This window comes from Schistocerca americana, chromosome 6 (genome assembly GCF_021461395.2).
Source record: "Schistocerca americana isolate TAMUIC-IGC-003095 chromosome 6, iqSchAmer2.1, whole genome shotgun sequence".
Lineage (NCBI taxonomy): Eukaryota > Metazoa > Arthropoda > Insecta > Orthoptera > Acrididae > Schistocerca > Schistocerca americana.
In genome coordinates, this window is record NC_060124.1 from 357,923,960 (window position 1) to 357,943,880 (window position 19,921).

The 19,921-nt window shown below is 36.3% G+C and overlaps 1 protein-coding gene across 1 annotated transcript in view; it reads left to right on the forward strand.

Annotated features, from left to right (window-relative positions):
• Nucleotides 1–19,921, forward strand: part of LOC124619319 (protein turtle-like) — a 906,568-nt gene that overhangs the window by 849,619 nt on the left and 37,028 nt on the right. Inside the window, exons 14-16 of the mRNA XM_047145628.1 lie at nt 1,324–1,359; nt 12,114–12,299; nt 15,809–16,036. Coding sequence (XP_047001584.1) covers nt 1,324–1,359; nt 12,114–12,299; nt 15,809–16,036 — 450 coding nt within the window. The remainder of the gene's footprint in view (nt 1–1,323; nt 1,360–12,113; nt 12,300–15,808; nt 16,037–19,921) is intronic.

Here is a 19,921-nt window from a genome sequence, read left to right on the forward strand (position 1 = left end):
GGTGTGGTATTATTGACGGATGTTGAAAATGAGTTTGACTGATAAAATAAGAAACGAGGATGTTCTCTGAAGAACTGTGTAGGAAAAAAAGTGTGGAAAACACTGACGAGAAGAAGGGACGGGATGATTTTAAGACGTGTAGAAGACATCAGGGAATAACTTCAACGATACTACAGTGAGCTGTTGAGAGTAAAAATTGTAAAGAAAGACAAAGATTAGAATATATTTAACAAATGGTTGATGACATTGAGTGTAAATGTTACTCTATATGAAGAGGTTGGTATAGGAGAGGAAGTAGTGGCAGGCTACATCAAACCATCCAGATTGATGATGGGAAAAGGGTAAGTGGGGAAGAAAATGCACGATGAGGGAAATAAACTGAATATAAGATTATGTTTTTTACTACAAACCAAGTTCTAGTTTCTCCAGGAGAAAGAATATTTATTATTTTATATTGCAAGTTCACAAAGTATTTATCTCTTTGGAAAGATACTAGAAGAATTTATGCTGATATGTGTTTTATGTGTTAAACCACACATATAAAAAGTGAGCTTCATTTGTCAACTTCCAGTAACTATCATACAATATATGATATGTATAGGAGTCATGATAAGTTGCAACAGTGATAGTCTGTTATACCCACAAACTATCAAGAAAAATGAATATCATTCTTGTCACAGCCACTGAAATGCAGAAACACCATCAATTCCACTGAGTAAAATGCCAATGTTTTGTGTGTGTGTGTGTGTGTGTGTGTGTGTGTGTGTGTGTGTGTGATTTTTATGCATTGTGAAATTCCATATTATTGCCTGATAAGCAACACAAAAAGTACATGAACAGTTACAAAGAAGTACTTGTATTTAGTTTCTCTTTGAATTCTATTTCTATTAAAATATTTGTAGAATTGATGTGCAAAAGGAAACTGATTATATGATAATGAAACTTTCATGGAGAATCATGTCACTCAACCTTCCTTTGTAATAAGTGTGTACCATTATCACGATTATATCTGTAACGCTCTCATAAGAGAATTTCAGGCTGACCCATAGGTTGTCAGGTGTAAGGATGAGGAAACTGATAACTCACAGCATTTTGTAGACAAAAGTGCATGCTGGAAAGACTACCAATGCACTTAAAGCTCATTTTATTTGCTGTTTTTTCTTTGTTTAAAGTTATGTACTATATTTTATATAAATATCTTTTAGCCTTATTTATATTCTTGTTATTACTTTTTGTTGCTCATCATTGCCTTTATTTCACTGTTTTATTTCATTCCAGACATTTTTGATTATAGTGTTATTGTCTTTCCAACTGATTCCACAGGAGCTTCTTATTTCCCACCGGTCCTGCGCCCCAAAGGTACTTGCTTAATTTTCAATTTTAATTTGATTTAATTTTGTTTTAATATGTTTAGTTATGTATTGTGTATTTCCAATATAATTCTTTAAAGATTACCTGTCCTGAGAAGATCGCCAACATAACATTATGTACTTGTTTGTCTTAACTTTCAGTTACGCTTAGAGTATGTTTGTATTCTATGCTGCTAAAAAATAGTGGAACTAATTACTCCTTTTTAACAAAAATATATGTTCATTTCATCAGCTGCAAAAGTCTGCTTGTTACAAATACTGATATATATCATCCTTTAAACCTACTTGTCACAAAAATTTTGAACAACGAATGAAAAGAAAAATGGTAGCACACCATTCATCACTGTTGTGCATTCATTGTTCTCATCAAATCTGTTCTGTTCATTGGTGAATATGTACAACAAAGGTTATACATAATTGTTCATATGCCAAAGGTAGACTGTCCATAGACTGTAAAATTGCTGAGTTTGAGCTTTCAGAGGACTTAAGTCAATTATTAATACTAATTCAATTATTAACACTATGCTTCATTGTCATGATGGTACAGGCCATTTAAAAAATGCCAGGTGTTTCAAAATTAATATCGAAGTTTCAAGGCTTTGTATAGCATTACAATTATAAATAATACAGCAAATGAAAGAACCACTCAGAGAGCTTTGTTTATATACCTGTGCACATGTACTGTTTTCTGTGTCATCCATTAGAAAGTGCCAGTAGGCAAGATGACAACTAGTGAATGGAAAGCTCTTTGTGGTTTACAGTTTGCAATGACTGAATCTGTTCTCACAATGTAATGTGTTCTGTATTAAGTTCCGTTGTGATAATATTTGACTACTCTGATTCTCTTTGCAAAGAGAAGAGTACAGGACAACCAAGAGTAATTGAAGACATGTTGAATGAGAAGAGAATCTTTCACACATAGCCCTAAGAAATTAGTCAGGAGGCTATTTGTGAACTAGCAATTTCAGTAATATCTCTGTGGAGACTTTTAAGGATACACTTTCAACTACATCCTTATTGTTTACAGTTGTTAGAGTTCTAAGCCTACAGTTTATGTATCAACTTTGCAAGCAAACATTATTGCATGACAATGAAGATTTTTGGATTGGTTGCCTTCAGTGATGAATCATCATTTCACCTAATTGGAAATGTGAACATACATAATGATGCATCTCGGGGTCGCAAATCCCCACAAGGTGGTGCAGCTTCAGTGAGATTCCCTCTTTGTTGGTGAAGTGATCTTAAGTGGTGTTTTTTATCTTGTTGTGCTAGAACTGTGGCTCTTCTGTAGATTGGAAGAAGGTGATCTACAGAACTCATTTGACAGCAAGATGATGTGGTGCCTCAATGACCTAACCCAGTATGCAACTGGTTAAATGACATTCTACCTGACCGCTGGATTGTTTGCAAGGAGCTGAATGAAAGAACTTGACATTCACCCCATCTGACGCCATGTGATTTTTACATTTGTGGTTCACAAAACATCATGTGTATGTGTCTGTGCTACCAACTTACTCACCTGATTTAGTAATAACATTGTTGCAACAGTTACTTCAGACGCAGTGATCAAGGTTCGGGAAGAACTCACCTGTTGACTCAACATGTGGCATGTGATGAATGGTGCTCACACTGAACACATGTAGAAGAAACTGTTTGAGTTGTTCTTTCATTTGATGTTCTGTTTATAACAGTAAGTTGAAATAAATGCTACAAGTTATTACAATATCTGTTCCTTCTGACATTCATGTATGTCTGAGGGAACAGACATTAGTGGCAACCAATCTACAACTGTAGTAATTTCATGAAATTTTGCCGCTGTTGTAGATATTTTTGACAACTGTGCTAGGAAATCATACCTGTTGGTGACACATGAGAATTTGTAATGAACCAGGACTTGAACTCTGATTTGTCACTCATTGTGAGTGTCACTCTGACCATCTCAGTTATCCGTCCACACTTCCAGGACTGATTGAAACCTCCGTATGTTGCAGTGCCTTTGCCCCCATTGCTACAAAGCTTTGAAACACTGATATTTATTTTGAAACACCCAGTATTCACCTGATTTCACAAGACTGTAACTTCTACGTGAACAAAGACAGAAACCAGAGGTACTTTTTTACCAACACAATGAGACTAAAAGTTAATCATATTTCCAGCTGTAAGTTTCTGCTTCTTGTTGTGGCTGGTAGGGGTCTCCATGGTGCAGGTAGCTCAATCATTTATTACCTAATGTACAGTGAACGGAGTAGACCTTAACACAGCAACACAAGGCCATATACTCCACCCTTCCCACTATTTCTCATTCCAATAATGCTGCTGAATTCACGCATTGTAATATTAATCACATTTCATTTTCCAATTTCTTCCATCACCTCTGCTGTGTTGAAAATCTCATCCACTGCTTCCTCATCTGAGGTTTGATACAGTTCCGTACTGTCGCCTGGTAAACAAAGTAAGAACCTACGGAATATCAGACCAGCTGTGTGGCTGTATTGAAGAGTTTTTAACAAACAGAACACAGCATGTTGTTATCAATGGAGAGATGTCTACAGACATTAAAGTAACCTCTGGCGTGCCACGGGGGAGTGTTATGGGACCATTGCTTTTCACACTATATATAAATGACCTAGTAGATAGTGTCGGAAGTTCCATGCGGCTTTTCGCGGATGATGCTGTAGTATACAGAGAAGTTGCAGCATTAGAAAATTGTAGCGAAATGCAGGAAGATCTGCAGCAGATAGGCACTTGGTGCAGGGAGTGGCAACTGATCCTTAACATAGGCAAATGTAATGTATTGCAAATACATAGAAAGAAGGATCCTTTATTGTATGATTATATGATAGCGGAACAAACACTGGAAGCAGTTACTTCTGTAAAATATCTGGGAGTATGCGTGCAGAACGATTTGAAGTGGAATGATCATACAAAATTAATTGTTGGTAAGGCGGGTACCAGGTTGAGATTTATTGGGAGAGTCCTTGAAAAATGTAGCCCATCAACAAAGGAGGTGGCTTACAAAACACTTGTTCGACCTATACTTGAGTATTGCTCATCAGTGTGGGATCCGTACCAGATCGGGTTGACGGAGGAGATAGAGAAGATCCAAAGAAGAGCTACGCGTTTCATCACAGGGTTATTTGGTAACCGTGATAGCTTACAGAGATGTTTAGCAAACTCAAGTGGCAGACTCTGCAAGAGAGGCGCTCTGCATCACGGTGTAACTTGCTCACCAGGTTTCGAGAGGGTGCGTTTCTGGATGAGGTATCAAATATATTGCTTCCCCCTACTTATACCTCCCAACGAGATCACGAATGTAAAATTAGAGAGATTCGAGCGCGCACGGAGGCTTTCAGACAGTCGTTCTTCCCGCGAACCATACGCGACTGGAACAGAAAAGGGAGTTAATGACAGTGGCACGTAAAGTGCCCTCCGCCACACACCGTTGGGTGGCTTGCGGAGTATAAATGTAGATGCAGATGTAGATGTACATTTGTATTACGTTGACAGGATCTCACCTTCATTTTACATTAATATTACATTGATGAAAAGCTTTTTATAATTTCTTCTATAAATTATGTGTACTGTATGTCGCTCTTCGCTTTCAGATACTTATTACACACTCTCGAAATCTCCACTGTAACTTCTCTTTCTCTTCAGTTTTCACTAAGTTCAAGTATGTTCTGCTTATTGTCTTCTATTTCATTGTTCACATTTCATAGTTTTCTTTCCTGCTTCCTTGTCTCACATTCCAAGCACCAAATTGATTCCATATTTTTGAATTTCCAGGCTTTTGGCACCATTTCTCACAAAAGACTTCTAATATAGTTGTGTGCCTATGGAATATTGTTTCAGATGTCTGACTGGATTTGTGATTTCCTGTCGGAAGGTCACAGTTCGTATTAGTTGATGGAAAGTCATCGAGTAAAACAGAATTGATATCCAGCATTCCCCAAGGAAGTGTTACGGGCACCCTGCTCTCCCTAAACTATATAAATGATTTAGGAGATAATCTGATCAGCCCTCTTAGGTTGTTTTCAGATGGTACTGTCATTTACATCTACTAAAGGCATTAGAAGATCAAAATCAGTTGTAAAATGACTTAGACACAATATCTGTTTGGTGTAAAAAGTACCAATTGTCTCTTAGTAAGGAAAAGTGTGAGATCATCCACACGAGTACAAAAAGGAATCCATTAAATTTTGGTTACACAATAAATCACACAAATTTAAATGCTGTCAGTTCAGTTAAATACCTAGGAATTACAATTATGAACAACTTAATATTGGAACAATCACATAGATGATGATGATGATGATGATGATGTGGGGAAGGCAAACCAAAGACTATGCTTTATTGGCAGAACGCTTAGAAGATGCAACAGGTCTGCTAAAGAAACTGCCTACACTAAACCTGTTCGTTCTCTGCTATTACTGTACTTCGTTGGTCCATACCAGATATGATTGATTGAGGAAATCGAAAAAGTTCAAAGAAGATAGCTCATTTTATATTATCGCAAAATGGAAAATGGAGTATCACAGGTATGATAAGAGCGTTGGGATGGCAATCATTAGAACAAAGACTTTTGTGTTGTGGTGAGAACTTCTCGTGAACTTTCGGTCACCATCATTCTCCTCTGAATGTGAAAATATTTTATTGTCACCAACCTGCTTAGGGAGAAATGATCTACATAATAAAATAAGAGAAATCAGAGCTCATACAGAAATATTTAAGTGTTCATTTTTCCCCAGTGCTTTTTGAGAGTGGGATGGTAGAGAAATAGGTTGTAGGTGGTTTTAAGAAATCTCTGCCAAACGCTTAAGTGTGAATTTCAGGGTAGTCATGTAGATGTAGATTTAGATATGTATAAGTTATCTTCTTACCTCTTTTACCTGTGCACAATCAACTGTCATAGAGCTTGCAGGAGTTCTGACTCGTAATCACAAATTGGTTCTATTGTCACAGCAGTACATGTTTGCTGTGGAGAACCGTAGTTCAGCTGAACTGTGGATGTTCTGATGAACCCTTAATACTGTAGTCTCCCACTGCCTTCTTTTTATTGTGTATTTGATGCTATACATTTGTTTCTTGAATGATTTCTCCCACTTATGACAAGACAATGTCCTCCATCATTGTAAGTTAAAGTGAACTGTTTGTCCCAAAAATCATCTGACTCATACTTATTTGGCCACATTATACAATGCTCACTACCGCTTAGAGGTGTAGATTAGATTTTTTCCCTTTTATGGACTATCAGATATCAAAGATGCTTCTCAGATCCCAGTGCTAAGCTAATATATATAGTTTAAGTAGAATTCCATAGGTCTCCATTCAGTTGTTGCATAAAGTGCAGATCTTCTTGCCTTATGATGATGGTGATGATGATGATGTAGAATTTCTCTAATTTATGTCACATGACATCCCAATCCTACACCAACATAACATGGGGTGAGATATGAGTGTCTAATTATCACCTGCCAATACATTGGAAGAGGGCCTGTGAAATAAGAATCAATGGAAGAATTCATTGAAACTCAATCTTTTTGAAACTGCAGCAGCTTCGTCTCGAGAGAAAGATATATAGGAAAGTACAAATGATCTAGGTTAGAAACTGCCACATAAGTCGTAAGAAAAATTGTCTAAGTGCCAATAGATTACTACAGCCAAAATTTTAAAATTCAGGAGTTTTGAAGCTGAATCCATCACAATAGTTGCTAGGATGGGGTGAGAAAATGGGTCCATTCTGATTCTCAAGTCAGCAAGCACTCTTGTCTATTTATAGATCTTTAGGAATGAAATAATTGTTGATCTGAAATAAACTGGTTAGGAAGAAGTATCATACCTACACTATGTATCCTTTTATTTGGAATTCCACTCCTTTGTTATGACAGATTCATTTTTCTTCAGCTATAATGACAGGTTGTTCTTCCTCAGTCTTATTCCACATCAGTAATAAGCTTGCTCAGACTCTTTGCTTATAGTCACTCAAGAAACCATCAAAATTCACATTTAAATAAAAATTATTTCCAGTTGGATCATTATTTCTTCCTGTTTGTTTAAAAAAAAACTACTACTACTCACTATCTCTTTACTCAAAGCTCTTTTTATGAATTTTTGATACTGTGATAAAACTACTACGTGCACATCTCATCTTTACATTCTGTTACATAGTTGGTATGAATATAATTTCAACATTACTGGTTGCAGCCATACCTCATAAACATATGTGAAATACTCCCCCTAAAGGTCAGTCAGAACTTTTGTTTGTCTGACCATGGAAATGATTGTAAGTTTGCAATGTGTCACTGGCAACATAGTCTTTCCTAGCCATTAGTCTTCATTATCATGTCCCTCTTTGATTGCAAATATAGTAATATTTATATTCATAAGTTTTATATTTGTGCTGTGAAGACACTCGTAAAACACAAAAACTCATGCCTGGGTTAGGAGCACTATATCTAAACTTGAATTGTTGTTGTATTTGAATGCAAAGTGGGAATTTATTGAACAAGCATAGGCTTTTTCATCTTTAGGGATAATTTTACAAAAAAGGAAACCATTTCTACTTTGTTGTCAAACTACTGGTTGTAAAAACAGCATAATGCTCTTGGTTCTGTCATCTGGTTAGGTTATTTTTAATTCATTTTATATAACATTTAGTTCAAGTTTAATTCCTCAGTGTGTATGTGTTCAGTGACTCGTATCAGTTGTATGAACACTGTCATCTTTCATTAGCACATCCTGTCCTCCATTAAATTTCTTTTACCAAATCTCCTGTGGAACTAGGTCTGGAGATGTTAGCTTAATTCTCATTTGCTTATATATATTAAAAATGTTTTAGAGTTTGCATGTTCCTCCTGGGGTCGGTTTGTGAAACATATTTGCACATTCAACATAGATAAACATAGAGTGACCTCTGCACGTGCATGAAATGGTACTTCTTTGGGTAAAAACTGATGCTATATTCAGATCAAATCAATAAACTCATTTTTCTTTAAGTATTAGGAAAATGTTTGTCTGCATGAAAATGTTGCAGATCATAGTAGTGAAATAATGTTTGAACATAACATGCTTCAGTAATTACAGCATGTAAAGGCAACTGTAGAAGTGGTGTAATTAAAAAAACTACAGTGTCTCGGTTTTATGATCTTATTACACTTTTCACTAAAGGAGAGATTTTTCTTGGCATATCTATCCTTAAAGAATTAAAATTTTATGCATTTCATAACTCTGTCAGGTGACATGTTCAGTATAAAATACAGGCTATTAGAGGTGCACTGGATAAATTTTAAGAAAATGCAAATGTATTCAATATCAGAGTGGGAAGAAAGAATCTCATGTTTTACTTAGTTTCTGAGTACTCATGCTCTTATCTACCACATGAGCATAAAAATAACATTAAATATGTATCTTAACTTGATTATTCCAATAATATATTTTATGAAGGGAACTTTTATGTATGTCAGATGACATTAATAGCAAACCAAAACAGAAAGCATTCTTGCAACAAGTGATGATGTTTCTTTATGCAGGTGTTCTCTTCAGTCGGATTTTATCTCTAGTCTCAACTGCAAATTTGCTTAAATTAATGGCAAGCCAAAACAGAAAGCATTCTAGCAACAAGTGATGGAAATTCTAAAAATGACTTAATGTCCTTATTCAGTACTTGATTCTTTGAATGTTCATTTTTAAACAGCCTTTTATATATTTTTTGAGGTTCCCTATATGTGTGAGTGTGAGCTATTTATAATACTGATACTATCTTATTGATGTAAAATGTTTAAAAGAGAGAGTATTATTAAACACAAAACTTTTATAACTATTACATTACTTTTATCTACCATTGCCATTTGTTGTGTCAAGTTCTTGAGAGAACTACTTTTTTGTTAAAAGAAATAGCCTTGTAGTTCTGATTTCTTGTGCAGAAATTATTTTCGTTACATCTTGAGAATTCCAACCTGCTTGGAACCTAAGAAATAATTTGGAATGAAATGAGAATAAATCTGCTAATGCCAACTAAAATCCTAAGTACAAATTGAAATTTAAAAAAATTGTGGGCCATTTTGTGACATTTTTTCCTTCTCTCTAACAGGTAATGACAAATAATGCGCTTGTGAAATAACAGTCACACTGTAGTGAGATTTAATATGGGCTGTTATAGTGTGCTGTATTCCAGGCATGTCATGACATGGATTTTGCTGAAAAATAATTTCTTCTATGTGAAAGTTCTTGACTCTCCACTTAATCTCACTTGTATATCTTAGCTGTTTGTAATATTAGACCTGATTGGACAAGATTATTTTGTTCAGCCTCTCACTTAGAACATATCACCAAAGTTTACTGTTCTACTTATTTTCTTCTCAGAACAGTTGTTGCAGTTTGTTGTATAATTCATTATTTAATGTGTCATATATTTTATCTAAATTCAGTACGTTTTCATCGCATTTTTCACTGAAATAATTCCTCCTGTCTTAGCCCTAAATCAAACATTAACAACTGTCACCTTTGGAAATGAACTGAGGTATCCTATAAATGCACTAGTTTAAAATCTTTGATTCCAAAAATTTTGCCGCTACAGATCTTTGCATCTGATGATGGGGTAACAACTGAAAACCAGTTTGTAAAAGAAAATTATAAATATTGTAGAATAGTACACCACTGTCACGCGTTTTGATTCACAGTATATAAATATTTCGTCAGAAACTGGTAGAACTGTCAATCAGCACAATTATTTTACTTAATTAATATTATTTTCAGTTTGATAAAGTCTTTTTTCCCTTGTATTATGTAGGAGACTGTTTCAAATTCCAATCTACATTTATATTTCTTAAACCAAGCAAGGAGTGGCATGGTTCAGTTAATGAAACTATGGCCAGTTCAATTTCCCATTGTTGTTTGCTTTGTGCTTTGTCACTAATGACCTCATCATCTGTGGGATTGTATAACATATTTTCCATTTATTGTGTGTCCCATAAATCATGGTGTTTATGCATAGGTTGCTGCAGAAAGTGAGCATTCTCTTGTTACTTGTAAATAACTGTAGACGGTGGTGAATATTGGCAAAATGGAAAGGAAATATTTTGCTGAGAGATGCAGTATATCAGGTCAAAGAGTTAACTAACGCTGTTCAAAAGAATTTATGGGAACATGTGCATCAACACCCAGTACATTACATCCATTTTTATACAGGGAGTACTTGTGGTGCATGGCTTGAAATCTTTACTTTCAACATAGACAATCTATTATTGACTGTGTTATGCATTAAATTGTCAGACAAGTCCTCAGAGGGAAGTGAGTACTAGCATCTCACTAATTTTCTAGTGAGATGGCAGTTGTCATTTGTGGATGTTGTATTCAACCAAGCACTTGTAAAGTAACACCTTAATGCCATGTAGATTGCAAGTCAGTCTGTTTGATCCTAAAAGGCTGGACTTTCAGTCATGTTGTTGCAGATGCCAATGCCTCTCCATGTGTCATCCATAGGTTGTGGACACACTAAGTGTGACAAGTCAGTATACAAGGTGAGTTGGACAAGGTTGTTGATTCCACACGAAGACCGATATCTGTACAGCTTTGTGTTATAGCATCATATGTCTACCGCCAAAGCACTGCAATATGATCTCAAAAAGGCCACTGGAGCTGCTGTATGAGGTCAGAGTGCAATGAACAGGTTACAAGAAAGGATTTTACAGCCCAGATGTCCTGTTCGAGTACCACGCTTGACACGACAGCATCTCACAGCTCATCTTCAGTTCTGCAATTCCGATGTCAACTAGCAACTTTGTCACTGGTGAAAAGTGTTATTCACAGATCTGTCCATCAATTTTCAAAGTTCTGTGATGTGGGGAGGCTTCAGTGTTGACAGCCGTACTGATCTTGTCATTGTCTGTGGCTGCCTTACCACCAGGCAGTACATCAACAGATCCTGTTGGACCATGTGGTGGTGGCCCTGAATTACCTTTAATGCCAGGGCCCAAGTGACAGGCATCAGCAGGGATGTTTCTCGAAGCCTGGACGTTGAAGGAACAGTATGGGCGGCAGTGAGTCCCAACCTAAACGCTATTGTGCATTTGTGAGACATGCTTGACAAATGTGTTCACAGTCATCCTGTTCCTTCTCAGACTCTCCAAGAACTCTCATGGGTTCTCATTGAAGAATGGGAACAGATACCACGGATGACCTCTTTAGACATATACAGAGCGCGCCATGTAGGTAACAGGCAGTAACAAATGCTCAAGGGAGGCATAAATATTATTAAAGCTCTTGAAGTCCAATGGAAAGCACCTAGAATGACAGGCTGTGTGATTGTTTTCACCTGGTTTTTGACACCTCTCAGACATTTCAGTTCTTTTTTACATGTAATGATGTTTTGTTGTGAACTTAATTTTTGAAAGATAAATGTATAATTTGGTAACATACCTAGTCCTAAATTATTGCTCAGTACAGGGTGGCAGATGCCAAAAATCGTGTATTCCTAATTCTTTTGAGCATTGTATTTATGTTTTCTCAATTAGTAAGTGGTCAGTTTTAAAATAGCTCACACAACCTATTGTTTTACATGAAGTACTGTAGTCAGCTGCTTTTTTCTCATCTAAGAAAGTTATCACTTGTAGTACAGCTTTCTGTTAATGACTGATTAAATCACTTGTATGGAATGTAAGTTTTCAGTGTGCTGAAAAATATTGTTAGCATTTCACTAATTTGATAGGCTATCAAAACATGAATTTCTCTATGTGTAATAAGCAGGGCCAAAACCTGGACCACCACGCAATGTGACAGTGACGGAAGTAGGCAATGGTTTTCTTATAACATGGCAAGCACCTTTAGAAAGGGCCCATCTTGTACAGTACTATACTATTAAGTACCGCACAGATGCAGCTTGGAAAACCTTAAACAAAGGTCAGATTCGTCCAGAGGAAACTTCTTACCTTGGTGAGTAGCAGTCATAATCATTCTCTATAATGATTTTTTCCTGAATGCTATACTTTTATATTTTGTCACTTAAAAGCAAAATGCAGACACTGTGCTCAAAAAAGTAAAACATTCTAAGAGTAAGGTAAAAATGATATGGTACATTATTAAAAAAGACACAAACAAAAATGGTGATCCAAATGAAATTGACCCCACAGAAAGTAGCCCTGGCAGAAATGGTGACACTTTCAAATGACTCGGCATCAAATTCAGTGACTACATCCACACAGTGGTAGCAAATGCTGCATCCATTATTAAAGAACTTGAGCAGACATGGCATACACCATCAGAAGAGCAAAACAAGAAAAAGTATCCTGTTGATGTACTTTATGACCTAACCAAAGTCTTTGATTGTGTTGATCATGAAATCCTGTTTGGCAGACTAAAGTTTTATGTCATTAAATCCCTCCATCTCAGGGATGAAGTCTTACTGTCATAACAAAAAGCAGAAGGACCCGCTGACAGACTGTGTCATAGGTTTGAAAGGGGAGAACATAACATGTGGAGTTTGACAAGGATTGATACTAGGTGCACTCTTATTCTTAAACCACATAAATGATCTTTCAAAGAATTGTTCAAAAACAGTGTGTTTGTTGATGATACAATTAATGGTCCAAAAACAACTTGTAGACAAAGCCAAGATGACAGCTGAACAGGTCCCAAAAGTGGTTGACAGCTAACACTTTGTTTGAATTCCACAAAGACTCATATTATGCAATTTCAAATATGCAAAACAGACCTGCGAGCATCAGAAGTAAACATTAATGGTCATGCACTAAACAAAACTCCTTGCGTAACATTCTTTGGCATCCAATTAGATAATTAGTTAAAATGAAGTCAGCACTTCGATAAATAAAAATGACGAAGCTCATTTCAGCATGTTTTGCCCTTAGTAGCAGCTCTCATTTTGTTGGCCATAAGACAAGAATATTGGCCTGTTTTGCATATTTTCACTCATTTTGTTATGGAATTATCATCTGGAATAATTTGCTTAAGTAAGTACAGTTATGTACTCTGTTGCAAAATTATTCAGTTAACTGCCAAATAACATACTGCAAGATATTGGGAATCCCAAACAGTTCAAAACCAAGTTAAAAACATTTTCATCATCCATTCTTTCTAAAAATTATCTGAATATCTGGATTCAAGGTCTCAAAATTCCGTAGCAGGGCAACAGCCTGAAGCCTTTTGACCGTAACTGGTACAGCTTCCAACTGTTTATGGGCCGTGACCAATTTCTCCTGCACCCGCACACAACAGGTGCAGCATATGTCCGTTTTTAATCAGTGTTTATCTACACTACAAAGAGTATAACACCAACCTAAACAATCACTTTACACACTGTAAGTACCACTGCTGCACTACTAATTTTTACAACTCCCAAAATTTAGCTCATACAATACAAATGCACTAATATTTACACAAAAGCTTAGAATAAGTTTGTAAACAGTAGTACAATTTGCTTTGGAGAAGCATATGAGAACCAGATCTAAGCTAAATCCTGTGTATAAACAGAAACTTCTTACCAAGCTGTGTTCACTGGACTCCCCTACCCTAAGAGACATTGCTAGAGAAATTAAAATGTTATGGCATTAAATGCTTTTCTCTTGCATAGATGTAGTTGTAGCTTCACTACAGGAAACAGAGTGTCACATTAACAAATGATATGTCAGGAGAGGTTAAACGCTGAATGATGAGACACTAAATTATTCAGTCCCTGTAGGTCAGTGTTTCACCCATTCCTGTAGTGAAGACATTGAATGACTCTTCAAAAACTATGGTTTTTGCTGATGATATTAGTGTATTGATAAAGGACTGAAACACTTTCTTGTCAGATACTGCCAAGACAATAATGGAACAGGCTTACAACTGTTTCATAGCAAATGCTGTAACTCTTGATCTTATGAAGACTCATATTATACAGTTCCAAACAATTCAAAAGCATTTACAGTAACCAGAAGACTAGATCAATGGCCATAAGGTGGATGAGGCTTAGTATATGAAATTTCTTTGCATCTTAACAAATAATAATCTGACATGCCACCAGCATGTGGATAAGTTTAAAAAAAATGTTGATCTACAGATGGGATTGCTGCCATACTTTTATTCTTTCACTCAATTCTGTCCTATGGTATAACAATATAGGACATGACACTGAGAGCAAAACATAATTTATTCTGCAGATATGTGCATTAAGATTCTTGAACAAAGTTGTTAACTTAACAGCTTGTAAAAGCCTCTTGGGGGACCTATCAGTTCTTACCCTTATGTGTTGTCTGTATACAAACTCCATCATGACACTGGTAGTTAGTAATTAGGGTGAATTTGCTAGGAACTGTACAATTGATAGTCATATACTAGAAGGACTTTTTTTCCAGAATGAAGTTTTATATTCTAGTAGAACCTCTGTAACAGGTTACTGACAGACATTGGGCTGGATGCTGATAATCCCAAGATATCCAGAAACAAAGAAAAAGAATACAACATTAGTCAATCCTATAATTTATCCAAGTAATTGGACTCTGGGATGTAAATTCTGCATAATCCCTAAATGAGAATTTTTTGGTGATTCATTTATTCTTTCACACACAACAGTCAATGGATCCAGTGTGAAGGAGGAAACCTTCATGGATGAGGAGCGGGTTATAAATTAGCTGATAGAGGGCTACATTCCAATTGCTTCTGTATGCTAGTCTCTTTAAAGAGATACTCTACTTACACCCACATTAACTATGACTAAAGTTCCTTTAAAAAAGCTGTAACTTAACATTATAATTGTTAGTTGGGAAACATTTGGAAAGAAATTTTGCTTTCCTAATTACACCACTTAATTGTTGTTTGCTTACCATTTAAACTTGACATTTATGTAAGTATATGGCTCATCATCATTTTAATCACATGTAGCTGCTTTCCCCAACACAGCCATGGCTGACAAAAAAGAATTTTCAATTCTACCTCTCTCTGAGAGGTGCTACCATTGCTTAATGATTCAAATTTCTCTTTTTTAGTAACTGAGATATTCCATTCCATTAATGAATATTAACCATATTTTCAAAAATAATTTTTGATTTTCATTTTGTATTTCTGCAGTATCTTCTGTTATCAAATATTTAAACAGAAAGATTCATCTTTTAAATTATATTCATTTTGAAATTTAGATGACAGATTTGATAGAGGGCCTCAAAATTAGTTGTTTTACTGACGACCAATGTTCATTTCAAAGCACAACTACAACAATCCTCCTCCTGTTTTGGCAAGAGACACTAGAACTTGCCATTTGCATTTACATGGCACTTTTAAAATTTTCCAATACAAATGACTATGACAACTGTAAGAAAAATGACCTTTCTAATTGTCAGTATTTGCGCTTCCTCAAATCTACATTTTCCTTTACATTTATGTTTCTTCTAGCGTGGCCCATTTTGCATGTATGTTACTTCTTACAACATATGGTTTATTCCTACTTTCAGTTAAGAACTTGGTTGGTGGACGAACATATCACTTCAGAGTCCTGGCCAATTCATTCCGTAGCTATGAGAGTAGTGATGAAGTCAAGTACCCTGTGCCTGCTCGTGTAAAACACAAGGCAATCACAGCAGGTGTTGTTGGAGGGATACTGTTCTTCATTGTTGCAATCATATTGTCAGTTTGTGCTGTTAAAATATGCAACAAGAGGAAGCGTCGGAAACAAGAGAAGGGTGAGCAGAAAAGAAATAAGATCTTATTTATTTTTCTTTCAAAACATTATTATTCAACAGACTTCTAAGCTAAATATAATAAAATAGCTCATCAAACATTGATTCAGTAAAATTTAGATAGTAAAGAAGTAGATGTAGAAACTGTTTGTATGCTTTGTTTTATTTGAGTAACTGTAGTCTCATACTACTGTATAACATTCTTATGATAAATCTGTAGATTTATTTCTTTATACTCCGCAAAGTAAGATGAACATTTTACAGTTATTGTTCTTGAGAATTTCTTGAGCTACATTTTTTTCTAATATATTTTTGTCATTATCTTGTAAACTTATTTTGCATCACCCTCACATGACACTATGCAATCACATCTTTCATTCCCCATGGCTATAAAGATAAAAACAGTGACTCTACAGATTTTAGACAAGAACACTCTGGAATAAAAACTGAGTTTAGGAATTATCTTGGATATGCAATATAAGAATACTTTATAGGTATTGGATGTCTTTATCATGAGAGCAGTACAGGAATAACTCAGATGTCCTGGAATTTTAAAATTCAGCCATACACAATCAGAATAATTCTTAATATTTCCTGATATTTATATTTATGGAAGCCTGGTACCACCATAGCTTCCAGAATTCAGAAATATTAAGGAAATTGTAAATAATTAATACTGCAAATTTTTCATAGTTTATGATTTTGTGTATATTTTTAGTTCCCCTGTCTTACAAAGAAAACTTATGTCATTAGTTTAGACAAGAAGTCCTCTAGGGGATCTGTGACCATTTTTGCCACTAATAAATTATTCATCTTTGTCGCCAAAATAGTTCTTTTATTACTCACTCGATATAGTACATTTTGGTATCACCATCATCAGATCTGTGGTACAAAATATAATGTAAGACATGATGGCGAACAGCTTTCTGTAGAATGATGCTGTACAATTATGCAATACGTTGAGTACATACATTAAGTGGTACACTACATCTAGTCAGTTTTAAACATTCCCCCTTAACATCATGTCCAAACTCACTCTACACAAGGTGTATCAATTTGTATGTCTACATCTATACGCGTCCTGTAAAATGTACTGCATTATTTAAATGCTGTAGAATATGTAACAGTGACTTACACAGTATTTGAAATAAGCTTTTGCTTGTCACAGACATTTTTTGTTCTGGCATTGATGATGCCTTTAATGACACCTTCGGGCAAAAATTGTTTACTTTGTAACATACTGTATGGCATGAGCCAATTTGAGCACTAATATTGATGGAGAATGTTTACAGTTGACTAGATACAATGTATCAGTTCGGGTATGTAACTCAGCTTATTGCATCATTTTACAGAAAACTGTTCTATACCTTGTCTTAATTTTATTCTGTACCACAGATGTGATGATGGTGATAGTGATATGCATCATAAGGAGTGCAAAATAAAAGAAATATTTTGGTGTCAAAGAACTCATGCATCATTCCATGATGAACCTGATATTGCTGTTACCTGTAGCTTAATAATATATGCATTGGCCCCTACTCTGATTGCTACTGACTGTTCTTACATTGTCAGAACCGTAATGTAGTAGAGACAAGGGCTACTACTGACAGTACATGTGAGTGAATTAGTTTGAAACACATCTCAGTATACTACAGAATGCTCTTTTAAGCTTGATAATATAATCCAATGGTTTAGGGATAGTGTCTTTGACTAATAATCAAAACATTCTATGCCCCGGGTTTGATCCCCACCACCGCTTAAATTTGAAATAAAAACCAACAGCAGTGTCAGCTGAAGGCTTCTGGTAGAAGGAGTAAGCTTTGTTCGGCAAACAGTCTATCAAAGAGGGTGAAGGAGTGGACAGAGGTTCAGGGCAACCTCTTTCCCTTGCCATGGGAAGTTGCCTTTAAATGGCAGGATAATCAGCAATGATCAACAGCATAACAGCATGGTGGTGCAGAAGGAAATGGAAACCACTGCATTAAAGACACATAATGCGTATCCACAGGACATGTGGCTTATGATCGAAAAATGTGTTATGATTATCTTTCCCTTGGCAAAAGATTCCAAATTAGCCTCCTGCAGTAGCCACCAGAAAGATCGCGGGAGGCGCACATCGGCACGGCGCGTCACGGACGGTAGTAGCCGCAAGTAGAGTCCCATCCACCAGAGGGCACGCGAGAATTCGGACGCGACCTCTGCTGGCATAACAACAACAACAACAACAACAACTCCGGCAGCACGGGCCGTGCCCAGTCAGTTAACATCGGGCATGCCTAGGACACAGTCCCGGTCTACGCTAAGTGAAGTGCGACGTAAACGTGAACAGTGTTACTACACCTCCCTTATGGGTTTCTGGGAGGAGACTGACAAGGGGGAGGTAACCATGAGAAAAAGGTTTAATAAACCTTTTTAATAAACAAATACTTGTGGGCTAGGTGTGCCAGCAAAACAGTCAGAAGATTGTTGATTCAAAAATAAAAACTAAGAAAAAATAAATATTTTTAGTCATAAACCGTATAGCACAAGCTCTTTGTTGGCTTTACTGTGTTTATAGCACACTGTTAATCTTTCCTGGGAGAATGGCCCCTTGTTTCTATAATTGTAAATGCAGTCTCCTATGTTGTACATTTTATTGCTATTTTTGTTTGGTTGATGTTAAAAAATAATATAAATGGCAAGAGGAAGACAACTATTTGTTCCGAATGGTGATGCTGATTACCACTCAGGTACTCAAAACAATGGCAAATACTGTAACTGAGCACTCATACTCTTGTACTTGATCTTAGGTATTTGAAAAGTGATTGTTGTAACTGAGCTGTCAAACTTGTGTTTTTTGGTCAATCTCCCCCTCCCCCTCCGTATCCCCATCTTGCCTCCACCTCTCTCTTCCTCTCTCTTGCTTATACACTTACTTATGTTACACAATCAGGCCCAAGAGGATCACATGATCTACAAGTTTCCACCTCCACAGGATTGTATTTCCTGCTTTCTGCTGCCATTCACCTTCTAAGATAATCTGCAGAAAGTCAACATGGATTCCGTCTCTCTACATTTTCTTTGGTTTTTCTTGTCGTTTTCTTCCATGGGGAGTAAAATCCATGAATTTCACAGGACATCAACATTTATCCATCCAAGCAACATGACCTGCACAGATAAGCCATTTAGTTCTTCTCAAGCCTGCAATATTTGGTCTGTTGTAGACATCGTCCAGCTCACAATTATGCTGGACTCTCCAGTTCCAAGTGATGTCATACTATATAGGACCATAGATCTTCCTCAAGACTTTCTGCTTGAAGATTATTTACCTCTTTTTTCTGGACACTCCAAGTTTCGTAACCACACAGCCCTATGGGCTGGCTCTATCTTTTGTGCAACTGAGTTTGAAATTCCCTGAGGGTCTGTGCAATTTAAAAAGATGACTTAGACTGAAGTATTATTGGTTTGTGGCTTGGAACCTCACTTTGATTTCTGGCTCGCACAATGCATCTCTGTAAAGATCACCTCCACATATTTAAAATTATGAACCCTTTTGTACATTAGGCTTTTGACTATCAGTGGTTCTCTATTGAACAGGATGAGTCCTGATCATCACCAGATACTCAGTCCTCAATTCATTCACAAAGAGACCAATTTAGCTTACTGCTGTTTCCATGCTGTCACTCATCCACATCAGTTCTTCCTTAGATCTGGATAATGGAGCTAATAATCAGCAAATGGGAGATGAGAGATTTTTCTCACCTCCTGCCTCAGTACCTTCAAAGTTCTTGTGGAAAGCTTCCCTCTTTATCTTAACCAGTGCCAGGTTGAACAGTATTGATGACACACTGTCTCATTGTCACAGCCCTGTGACTGTGTTAAAGCTTTCCATGTCATAGCTCCCAAGCT